Source organism: Notolepis coatsorum (genome assembly GCF_963971535.1).
Source record: "Notolepis coatsorum genome assembly, chromosome: 3".
Classification (NCBI taxonomy): domain Eukaryota; kingdom Metazoa; phylum Chordata; class Actinopteri; order Aulopiformes; family Paralepididae; genus Notolepis; species Notolepis coatsorum.
Window position 1 is genome coordinate 209,775,281 of NC_140167.1, and position 12,645 is coordinate 209,787,925.

General features: G+C 40.3%; 1 protein-coding gene across 1 annotated transcript; it reads right to left on the reverse strand.

Moving 5' to 3' along the window:
• Positions 1 to 211: 211 nt before the first annotated feature.
• On the reverse strand, positions 212 to 3,233 carry LOC311224616 (uncharacterized protein). Its single transcript, XM_084309657.1, has 5 exons — positions 3,147 to 3,233; positions 1,757 to 1,926; positions 1,574 to 1,638; positions 332 to 391; positions 212 to 277 (listed from the first exon to the last, which is right to left on the reverse strand). The coding sequence occupies exons 1-4, from the start codon at positions 3,211 to 3,213 to the stop codon at positions 358 to 360; spliced, it is 336 nt and encodes a 111-aa protein (XP_084165783.1). The 5' UTR covers positions 3,214 to 3,233; the 3' UTR covers positions 212 to 277; positions 332 to 357.
• Between the last annotated feature and the right edge of the window lie 9,412 nt (positions 3,234 to 12,645).

The following is a 12,645-nucleotide window of genomic DNA, read 5'->3' on the forward strand; positions in this document are numbered from 1 at the left end:
CTAAGCTTAGACGTGTTTTGAACGTCTAAGCCTAGACGTTGTTTCAACGTCATGACATAGACGTCTACCAAACTTTACATTAAAGCATGAGCGTTGAAAATGCATTGTTTAAACATTAACACATCAATAACATGGAATAGTCAAAAGTTAGCCGTTTTTATAATTTCTTTTTATTTTAAAATACTAAAGGCTGGCCCAACACACATACATAGCAACTGAACATTTTGAAGATTAAAGATAGAGCTGATAGCGGATCTATTTGAGCTAAGGGGCGGCGCAGAGAGGGTTGCATCCTCCCAGTCTTCGGCACTTCGAGACAGCCGGAGAGGTACAGAGGGGGTCGCATCCTCCCGGTCTTCAGCACGGGACGTCCAACACTCCTGGACAGCCACTGACAGGGAGACAGGACAGGCGTTAATACAACTCACGTGATTGTGATGGGCGGACATAGCAATAGATACAAGTGGTAAGCATTAGTAGGTTACAGCAGTAGGGATGACCCCCGGAAATATTGTGTCTATTACTAGGCTTGCTTAAATTGTGAAGAAATGAGAATATGAATTAAGATTTTTCTTTGCATCTTTGACAGTGAATAACACCATGCTAATAATGACCAAACATTAAAAACTGCCACTGATCTCGTTCAGTACCTTCTTGAGATCATGTGTACAAAAAAGTCTAAGGAAATTAATAAAGGGAAGATGATTAAACCGAAGGTTCTGTAGATACAGTACTGAATTCTCCCATCCGGACCAATGCCATTAGAAATATTATTATAGAATAGGAGGCGTATAAATTACCTTATTATAGCCAATTCGCACATTTATATATATATTTACATAAATATACTGTAACAGGTTAAGCCTTTGAACATTAAGGCAACTTAAAGGAACACTCCCAACATTTTGGGAAATTAGCTTATTAAACATCTTCCCTGGAGTTAGACATGCATGCATTGCATTAGGCTTAGGGAACACCTGGACCGTTAGCCTAGCTTAGCTTCATCCGTGGAAGTACCGGTAGGTGCTACATTAAGCCTAGTTCCCAACAGTCATGAAATACAATACCTCTCCTATCTCTCCTCTGCTCTCTGCCTCTAGAAATTTTTTAAATTCCGTTATCCGTTCCAACATACACGGTAGAGGGCAGTCTCCTTAAAGGCCCTCTTGTCTCGTAGACCACCCCCTTTTAAATTAAAACGGGACATGACTGCATTTGTCATGAGTCTCTAAGAGAAAGTCATGACATTAATAATTCAAGCAATTCAACAAGTGACTAGTCAAAACAAATACAAATTGAAGGGAAAAGCTGTACTAGGACTACAAGTGTATCACCAGTTTCATAAAACCCCTTCCTCCCATTGTTTTTTGTTGCATGATGATGATCATGAACACATTTATTATGCATTGTATTTTTTGTTTAAATGTCAACATCATCTGTCCATCCTCAGTACATTTACTATCAATATAATATACGCGTCTGACTTCATCTGGTCTTTCCAAACATAAACACAGAAAGTGAGAACGCATGCCTGCCTGCCTCAACCTGCATCTTTGTACATGCATATAAATACCTGTCCATCATCTTGTTAGTGCAGTCGCGGACACTCTTTCCCCCGATCCCCGTCAATGTGGATATCTGAATAAGAAAAAACCAAATGACATGTATATTAATGTAACATCATGTACAATACAATTTAAATCCTTTGAACATATGAGTCAGTAATCTCTAACCTAGGAAAAGATTTAAAAGTCACCATTTTTGTCCTGATGTCCACCCTTTCAAGGTCCTCCTCAAGCAGGTTCAACGCCTCCTCTGTCTGGCAGGGGTGTATGTCGACCCTCCCATCCGGATGAATTTCTTTGTGGAGTTTTTTGATATCATCCTTGATTTCCAGGAGGGTCTCCATCACTTTTCTCTGGAACCCTGATATAAATGACAATTATTAGTTAAATGTAGTGAAAACATTCCGTACTTCAAATAACCGCAAATATTGTGCAAAACAACTCAAACCGTTTGTGACTGAGGAGTTTTAATGTATTCTCCCATACTTCACAGAGGAATAAACTCAAATTACATGCTAAGATTTTATCACTGTTAGTTGTTGAAACAACGGTCACCAGTGTCTAGGCATTTTTACCCAACTGTAAGAATGTTTACACCAGCAATAACTTATAATATGGTAAATTCTATTTATAATCTTAGTCTTTTCAGGCAGAGGAAATTTGTCTCTCCTGGGAGTGGGCCTTGTCTGGGGTACATCTGAAACAAGTACAGAATATTTCTGTGACATGCTACAGAAGCTTCAATACACGGGTGCGTTTATGGGGGACCCTGATGTAAACAAGACGAAAGTCTTTCTCTGGTCTGCATGCCCTTAACAATTGTATGTATTGAGCTGTACTGTACCAATTCTGCAATATGTTAATAAAGTTTTTAAATCAATCAATAAATAGCATTTTTAGGAAACTATTGTATATTTGTACGTCTCTAAATGTTTTGATGAATTGAAAATAGAAGACCCTTATGTAAAAAAGCCGAAAGTCTTTTTCTAGTCTTCATCCTCCAGTCCACTGTTGTTGTATTGAGCTGTACTGTACCCATTCTGCAATCGTTAATAACGCTTTCATTCATTCAATCATTCAGCCGGCAACAGAATAATTTTGATTGACAGTCGAGTCTGCCAATTACGTCACATCACTTGCACCCGCCCTGCTGTTCTTAGCACCAATCGGCAAGCGCTATGCGTTTTTTACTTTCCTGAAAGTCCTCCATTGATTTTGATGAGCTCAGCTCAACGACAATTTTCATAGCACCACAACATTGTGTCGCACTGTACAGCCTTGGTTGTAGGCTAAAGTTTTACAATTTTTTTTTATCCAATTTGTATTGATTAATTTAGGAGTGAAATGCGAATGAAGGTTGAAATCACTACTCACAACGTTGCTCCCAGATATTATTTTTCACTCGCAACGGCCAAATTAATAGGCAATTTGCGATCATCTCATTGCAGTGTACAGCCCTGCAAACATTAGAGCTGCTACGTCAGCCATCAAATGTTACAGCTAACACTAGTTGCGTTAATCAACGCAACTAATACCAACAGCAGTGGAAACAAGAGATGGTGGGATGATGTCACAATTTACCAGCTCTGGTGTAGAACCAGTTCTCATCATTAGGGGCCAGCTCCTTGTGTTTAGCCAGCTTGACCATGGTCCACCCAGTCTGGCACCTTCAGCTTTCCTGACCTGGTGACAGAAGAAATGTATCATAACAGGAGGCCCTGTGGAATATACTTTTTTTATATTATTTTAATAGTGTGACCGTCACACCATTGGAGGAAATTAATTAAGTCAACTCACTTTTTCACGAAGGCCGCCAGGGCACGAACAAACTCCTGTAGGTTCACATCTTTCACTGACGCCCGGCATCTGGACACATGCAACAGAACGTTACATTTTAAATAGGGATTAACATAAGTATTTGACCTCTAGACTAATGTACAAGTGTCTTCTCAATACAAGTATATTCGATTTAGTTACACAGGATATTGGCAGCAGGTCACAGCATAATTTAAGCTGCAGTTGCCATATCTGACATTGAAAATGGGGGACCCTGATGTAAACAAGACGCAAGTCTTTCTCTGGTCTGCATCCCCTTAACAATTGTGTGTATTGAGCTGTACTGTATTGTACCCATTCTGCAATCTGTTAATAACGTTTTCAATCAATCAATGACATGGTGTGAGAGACACATATTCCCCATTCATGAATGAATGAATGAAAACTTTATTTAACATATTGCAGAATGGGTACAATACAGTACGGCTCAATACACAATTGTTAAGGGGATGCAGACCTGAAAAAGACGTTTGTCTTGTTTCCATCAGGGTCCCCCATTTTCAATTCATATAGACATTTATGACATACACAACATACATGACATTTATGGCATAGGGACATATAGGTATTTAGTACTGATACATTTGTGACATAAACGGTATTCAAATATACAGTACTGTTACCCCTAGATCCTGACAGAGTATATACATATGATGGGGAGGGGACTGTACATTAGGAGGGGAGACTGTCTATAAAGCCAGGGACTAACGTTGTTAGCTAAACATGGGCTAAATAAGATAACTGTGGGGGTACACTTGCAATATCTCCTATTAGGTTGCGTAGCCACTTGGTCGTTATTCCCATATACATCTATAGTTATTCCTACCGGCGAGATATGCGACAGTAATGTTACACAGCTAGTGTCAGACTGGGGCTTACGTTAGCATATGCTAACATGATAGCCTAGCTTTGAGACTAGCGCGGTTAATACCATGAACATAAACAATCTGAGGCTAAATAATACAGCCTATGATGGCCACAACAATGCGCAGATTTTAATAAAATAGTGACAGTATTCCTAATTGTACACTATTCTACATAAGAGCAGCTAGCTAGCAGGCCTCAACGCGGTAGCATGGGGGCAGCCATCACTGAAATCACGTAGTGCGCGTGCAACATGTAAGATGTAATAACGGAGACACTGAGACAGATATTTACCTTGCTTGTAGACAGCGTGAACTTCCGCGAAGGGAACAGGGTGAAACGGGGTTTCCAACCCGTGTTAAAACGGGCAACTCTCGTGCGATTACGCGAGACTTCTGCGTTGCCAACCCCCTCTCAGCACCACTCATTGATTGATTGATTGAAAAGTTTATTAACAGATTGCAGAATGGGTACACAGTACAACTCAATACACACAATTGTTAAGGGGATGCAGACCACTGAAATACTTTCATCTTGTTTACATCAGGGTCCCCCATTTTCAATTCATCATAACATAATATGACATAAATTTGTTTATTTTACCTTTATTTTACCAGGTAGTCACTTGAGATCAAAGATTTTCGAGCAAGACCTGGCCAAAATGGCAGCAAAACAAAAACAAACATACAAATACACAAAACACAGACAGACACATAAAAGGCAAAGTGGGGCAAGGGGATACATTTGAGCTGCAGCTAACTGAATGGGATTGGGGGAGATTGGATTTATGACATACCAGATTTACAAATACAGTACTGTTTGTGATACAAAAAGAGTTAAAAAAAAAAGAAAAAAAAGAAGAGAGTATATACATTTGACGAAGAGACTGTACTGTACATTGTATAGGAGGTGGGGTGGGGGGGGTTGGGTAGGTGGGGTGGGGGAGGCGGACTGTACATTGGAGGTGGTTGGGTGGGGCGGGGGGTGGGTAGGCGCGGGGGGGGGGGGGGTAACTGTACATTGGATTATCGACGAAACCTTACTAGGTCCAAGAAGAGGGTCTTGTGTATTACTGGGTTAGGACATTTACTGTACATTGGAGGGGGTTGGGTTAGGATATTCACAGGGGCCAGTTTCGAATTGCAGTCTTCCGTAGGTGCTCCTTGAGAGTGGTTTTAAAAGTGGGTAGTGATTCACATTCCTTTACAGCTGTGGGTAGGGCGTTCCACATATTATGCACATATTCTTGAGGATACTACATATATGCAGTGAAAGGGTTAACATACTGTGTATTGTCACAGTGAAAGGGTTAAGTGTGGCAGTGAAAGGGTTAACAATTGTGTGTATTGAGCTGTACTGTACTGTCCCCATTATGCAATCTGTTAATAAAAAATGTCAATCAAGGCTAGGCTAAATTCGGTCTAGAATGGGGTGAAAAGTGAAAGTTTGGTAGACGTCTATTCTAGACGTGTTTTGAACGTCTAAGCTTAGACGTGTTTTGAACGTCTAAGCTTAGACGTTTAAAATCAGTCTAGAATGGGGTGAAAAGTGAAAGTTTGGTAGACGTCTATTCTAGACGTGTTTCGAACGTCTAAGCTTAGATGTGTTTTGAACGTCTAAGCTTAGACGTTGTTTCAACGTCATGACATAGACGTCTAAGATCAGTCTAAAGTGGGGTGAAAAGTGAAAGTTTGGTAGACGTCTAAGCTTAGACGTGTTTTGAACATCTAAGCTTAGACGTTGTTTCAACGTCATGACATAGACGTCTAAAATCAGTCTAAAGTGGGGTGAAAAGTGAAAGTTTGGTAGACGTCTAAGCTTAGACGTGTTTTGAACGTCTAAGCTTAGACGTTTAAACAATGTCTAAAATGGGGTGAAAAGTGAAAGTTTGGTAGACGTCTAAGCTTAGACAAGATTCTCCTGGGCTAAATGAGAGCTATGGATAGACACACACACACACACACTAGGGTGACCAGGTGTCCCCCTTTTGGTTGTACTGTCCCACCATTTGAGACCGCGTCCCACATATTGAGAGGATGTCCCTCTTTTTGAAGCAAAAAAAAAATATCGAACACAAGACATTCCTGTCAAGTGATAAAGTTTGAATATTTAAAACAGATGTTAGGTGGTAACAAGCCGGCTGCCAGTGCCAAGATGAATGTGGAGAGATATAATTCTGTATTTAATTTGTATTTATTTAGATTTAACCTTTATCTATTCGGTGAAGACAAGTTATTATAATAAAAAAAATTACATTATCTATCTGTCCCACTTTGTCCCACCAAAATCTTACTGTTGTCCTGCTTTTGGACTTTTTGTACACACACACACACACACACACACACACACACACACACACACACACAGTCAGAAGAACGGTCAGACATGTTATTTAATCAGGCAGGATTGTGATCACAGCCCCACCCCACCTACCCAACCTCCCCCAATGCACAGTTTCTATGTCAAATGTATATACTCTTCTTCTGTTTTTTTTTAGTATCACAAACAGTACTGTATTTGAAAATCTGGTATGTCATAAATGTATAGATGTAGCAGTACTGTCTATCTGTATGTCATGTGTGTCATATGATGAATTGAAAATGGGGGACCCTGATGGAAACAAGACGAAAGTCTTTCTCAGGTCTGCATCCTCTTAACAATTGTATGTATTGAGCTGTACTGTACTGTACCCATTCTGCAATCTGTTAATAAACTTTTCAATCAATCAATCAATCAATCAATCAATCAATCAGTCAGGTTTCCCAGCACTATCAGCGCCACGCCGCCACCTGCTGATCAAATGGCAAACAGCAGGTTAGGCTAGTGATGAACACAGCAGACCATAAATCTTCGGAAATATCGTGCTCAGATATTTGTAGGCGCATTTGCAGGACGTCTGTGGTGCATATTCTTCATATTTGGAGATGTTAATACATTGAAATAATATACTTAGTGCATAGTTTAAAATACGTCTAAGCTTAGACAAGATTATCCTGGGCTAAATGCGAGCGAGGATAGACGTCACATAAAATCTTCGAAAATATCGTGCTCATATATTTGTAGGTGCGTTTGCAGGATGCCTCTGTCCATATTGATAATATTTTCAGATGTGAATGCATTGAAATAATATACTTAGTACATAGTTTAAAATACGTCTCCAAAAAAACACGATTTGGCCCGGTTATACGAGAGCTATGAAAAACGCTTGGTTGAAAAGACGGCTTTTGCTCACTGGGAACAGTCTCAGCGTCTCATCCCCGCCAGACCAGGCTGCAGAAACAAATGAGTGGGGGGGCATAAAATATTCTTGGGGGGGCAATAATTTTTCAACATAACAGGTTCCCTTTCATCTGTTTCAGCAGCGCTGTGGCTTGCTTGGCGCTGCCCACGATGCTGAACTAAACAGCAGAGAGGCAACTGAAAAATCACATTTCTCTCTCTCTTAAGAACATTCACTTATACAAAAACAGACTGAACGGATATATATCTTTGGAAAGTCTCCATTTAGTCAACACTTTTGAATTCATTGTGCAAACTGAACTGAATTGACAAAAATAAGGTGCATAAAAAAAGCAAACAAAATTCCTCCACAGGCTACTCACCCATTAGTAGAGCCGAGGGGCAGAGTGGTGTTTTTCCCTTGTAGCTCATGGTCTGTTCCACCACACTCTTTAACCACAATGAACATGACTATTTGTTCAAGTGCATATTTGCAATATACCGTAATTCCTCTAATAGTAACCCCGGCTTGTATTTGTTTCAACTGTAGCGGATACCAGGCTTGTATTAGGAGGAGGCATGTATAAGAGAGAGGCCTATATTTCTCATTTTCAAACAGATCATAATGAATAAATCAACATTTTGTGTCAGTTTGAACCCAGTAAAATGTACTGGGTTCATTTATTGAATTATGAAATACATTATGAAATACGGTAGTAAACAGTTAACAGTGCAATTACAGGTGGTCAAAAAAAGTTAAATAAAGTAAAATAGTGCAATCACAATACTGGTATAATAATAATAACTTCGTACAATTCTGAGGTAGGCTTACTCTCTTTGTAAACATTAACACCATAGCATTATATGGTATTTACTGCACAGCCAGGCCAGCATATACCAACAATAACAAAATATATTGCCTATGGTAAATCCGTTGAGGGAAATACCGTAATTCCTCTTAATATACATGAAACCCGGCTTGTATTAGAAGGCCGGCTTATAATTGCTTAGCAAACTGAACTGAATTGACAAAAATAAAGTGCATAAAAAAGAAAACAAAATTCCTCCACAGGTGAGGGTATACTCACTCACCCATTAGTAGAGCCGAGGGGCAGGCAGCGTTTGTGGACATTGTGACATCTTCTGAAAACTGTCCCTACACTCATTCCTGAACTTTTTAGGGCTCCTGTAGTCCCTTTTATAGGAGTGTATTGGGCTACTTGTGTCTTCTGTGGTTGGTAGGGTTTATTCAGGCTAGGTCTATATCAAGGTAGAACAACCATTTCCATGCTGAAGGTCATTTAGACCACAGCTGTATTATTATGGTGGTTCTCTGTTTACATGCTGTTAAATAAACAGGTAAATCCGAATCATATATAGTCACATTTTCATAGAAGTTACACTTCACAAATACCATTAATTCACTGAAACTGAAACAAACTGAATTGACAAAAATAAAGTGCATAAAAAAGCAAACAAAATTCCTCCACATATGAGGGTATGCTCACCCGTTAGTAGAGGGGCAGGCGGCGTTTGTGGACAGAGTGAAATCGTCTTAACACACTGTCCCTCCACTCATTCCTGAACTTTTTAGTTAAGTCCTTCTCAAATGCCAACTGAATTAAATTGGCCTTGCGTCGATGAAGCATGCTAAGGCGATGCTCTGTGAAGACGTTCTTGAGGGTAGAAAACGAATTCTCACAGAGTGCTGTGCTGGCTCCAAAGGTCAACGCGTGCTTAAATGCTGTGATCACAGTCGGCATTGATTCCAGTGGCTTCTGGAACTGTTGGAGCACCTGTAGGATTTGGCGATATGGTTGAAATCAATATCACAATAATCACAAGGATTTTAGATATCTAGATATCAATATATATCACAATATGGTTCATGTATGCAACATCATGTTGAATAATCAAATGAATGTTTATCTCATTGAACTGAATCATGTTAGGTGTGATGTCAAATAATACAGAAATATTCAAATAATATTGCTACCATACCTCATTTTATCAGAGTTTAAGTACAATTTGCTTTTCATGATAAATTTATACAGCAGAAGTGTGTCAATATATTAAAATATCTTCATATCATCACAATATGATTCCACTGAAAGACTATAAATGATAATATTGAATTATCGCCCAGCCCTAATCACCTGTTTGATTGTCCACTTCTTCCCGTCTGGGGGAGATGACTCCTTCATTTGCGTGCTGAGGAACTGGCGGGCCACCACGTATTCAGAATCCACAACAGGTGTCTTGGTGAGGTCGAGTAACGGCTTCACCTTGCTGACATCCAAGAACGTAGATTGTGTGGGATCCAGAGAGTTCAGTGCCTCCATCAGCTTACAATTACGCTCCCCGAAGCGGTTCTTCATTTCCCCACAAACTGAGTCGATGCAACTAAAATACATCCGGTGTAGCTCTGTTTCGTCATTGCGATCTTCTTGTGTGATGACTTCCTCAACAACATAGATGGCAAGGGCAGGATTCTGTGTGCGTTTTCTCTTTTCCGGCCTTGTGGCACTGTCACAATGCGCCAGGAGTGCCAGGAACTCGGTCTCTGTGCGGAGACTCTCGACACAGGTGCATGCAGTGTTGATGAGTTGCACACCTAGAATAGGATAGAAAGCCTTTATTGTTATTGTACAGAATACAACGAAATTAAGAGCACTACTCCTGATCAGTGCATTAAAAGACACAGGGAAATTAAACAAAACTACCTCAGCAAAACCAACAACCCAGGTTCTAAAATAATAAGTAAAATAATTAAATACAATGTCATTTTGCCCTGGAATAGGTGTACTTATTGCACTACAATAACAATAAATGTAATCTTCCTTCACCTGTAACCAAATCCATGTCTTCAGACTGCAACATCTTGTTAAGATAGGACAGGATCTTGTGCACCATCTCAGCAATGAATTTGAAGCTGGGCTCAGACATGCTCCGTAGCAATCCTGTCGCTTCAACCCGCACATCTGCTCCAAAGGCCCGGTTGCTGTTGACCTCTCGGAGCAGTGTGGATAGGTCATCGGATGATTTCAGAATAACTGAGACTGTAGAGTAGAGTACAGTAGAGTAATCTTTAAATATCCCCACTGGGGCAATTAATTTGCAGCACAGTTAAAAAACATACAGAACATACACATTTAGTAATAAAACATACAGCTAAAGGAGCCCAAACAAAGATTTAGTAATACACATACAGTTTCAATATTATCTAGACAGAACATACAAAAAACTCCTTATCAGTAACAAAAACAACATCACAGTTAATCAGTCCTAGTTCACACACCTGTAGCAAAATGCCCCGTCCAACGTTGGTCCAGTAGGCGCTTGAGTGTCTCTCCTTTGTAGAGGATGGCAACGGTCGGCTTCCTGCAGAACTTGTAGAGCATGTTACACACAGCGAAAAAGTCCACCACAGCCTTTTCAACTGCCAGAGCATGAGTGACTACCAAATGCAGCTGATGGTTAAAACAGTGGACATATGGTATTTCTCCGTCCAGTTTTTGCTGCAGCAGTTTCTGTACCCCTCCGTGTTTACCCGACATCAGCGAGGCACCATCATATACCTGACTGAGGATTTTCCCTGGACTCAGTCCAGCTTGTGTCAGCTCTTCGAGGATGGTGTTGGTCAGTGTAGCTGCGTCCCCCTCTTCAGCGGTGGCTATTGTTAGGAGGCGCTCGGTTGGCTCGCACTGCTCGTTCACAAAGCGCAGAACTATGGAGATATTCTCTCTCCCAGTTGGGTCTCTGGTTCCGTCTGCTTTTAGCGTGTAAAACGACTCGCCAATCTCTCTCACTATGTGCTCCCTTACCAAAGTACTCATGATCTCGATTAAGCCATTTTGGATATCATGGCTAGTATATCTAGCATTGTGTGGGATAGTCTGTGCTATCATTGCCAGATGTGCATCTTTCCTCATTGTGTACTCAAATAAGGACAAAAATAGCCCACATCCACCTTCATCCATTTGACAGAAAGCATCCTGGTCACCTCTAAAGGGCAGCTGGTTCACAGCAAGGAACTCAACAATATCAATGATTGATGACAGGTAATAACGATTGCGTTGCAACTGCTCCATGTTGACCAATGTTGTTATTTCCTTACCCATCTGAATGCGTCTCTCCTTGTCCCTCCACATAGATTCACATGCCAGGTGTTCCTTTGAAGCTGAATGTCTATGTAGTCCTTTACCCATTTCCACTGCATGCTTCCAGTCACGGAATCCAGTAACCGTGAAGGTTGTATCTGTGGCAGGTCCGAGTCCCCGAAACATCCTGATTGATTGATTGAAAACTTTTATTAACAGATTGCATAATGGGTACAATACAGTACGGCTCAATACACACAATTGTTAAGGGGATGCAGACCAGAGAAAGACTTTTGACTTGTTTACATCAGGGTCCCCCATTTTCAATTCATCATAACATACATGACATAGTAGTAGTAGTAGTAGTAGTAGTAGTAGTAGTAGTAGTAGTAGTAGTAGTAGTAGTAATAGTAATAGTAGTAGTAGTAGTTTATTCAGTCATCATCTCACACAATACAATATACACCATCATTTAACAATATTTTATTTTACAGTGACTGAAAAGGTACAGACTGAAGCATAATGCTTATATATGCCAGTCCTATATTCCTAACAAAAATTAAGACTCCAAAACAGTATTCTAAAAGAAAATGGCAAATAAAACAGTATTATTCACCCTTGTAGTTTTCAAAAATAGCTTTACAACCCATTTTCTTAAAACCAAAAGCGAATTACTCATTCTTAACTGTATATCATACACAACATGACATCATGACATTTATGACATCACATGATACAGACAGATATACACTGTACCTGCATGGGAAACAGAATGCAGCATCTGCCTGAATTGAGTATTCCAGCCAGGCAAATCTTCCATACCAGGAGCTGCTGAACGACCTTTTTTTCCCAGAGAAAAGGCGTGTAGGAAACGTCTTGTTTACTCTGTTGTTGGGCTTCTCAGTACCAAGATCACTTGGTGCTGTAACGTTAGTAGCCTGCAATGGCCCGTAGCTGCTCCTAGCATCAGTGCTAGTGCTAGCAGCAGTGTTGACATCATCAGTGCTCACGCTACTAGGGGGAGTGGCACTGCTGCTTGCAGAAGTTGCTGCTTGCGCATC

Coding starts and splice junctions, on each gene's coding strand:
- LOC311224616 (XM_084309657.1), bottom strand. CDS start 3,213: ATGGTCAAGCTGGCTAAACACAAGGAGCTGGCCCCTAATGATGAGAAC. Junction 1,639..1,756: donor TGGACATCAGGACAAAAATG/GTGACTTTTAAA, acceptor TTTCTTATTCAG/ATATCCACATTGACGGGGAT. Junction 392..1,573: donor ACTAACAAGATGATGGACAG/GTATTTATATGC, acceptor TCTCCCTGTCAG/TGGCTGTCCAGGAGTGTTGG.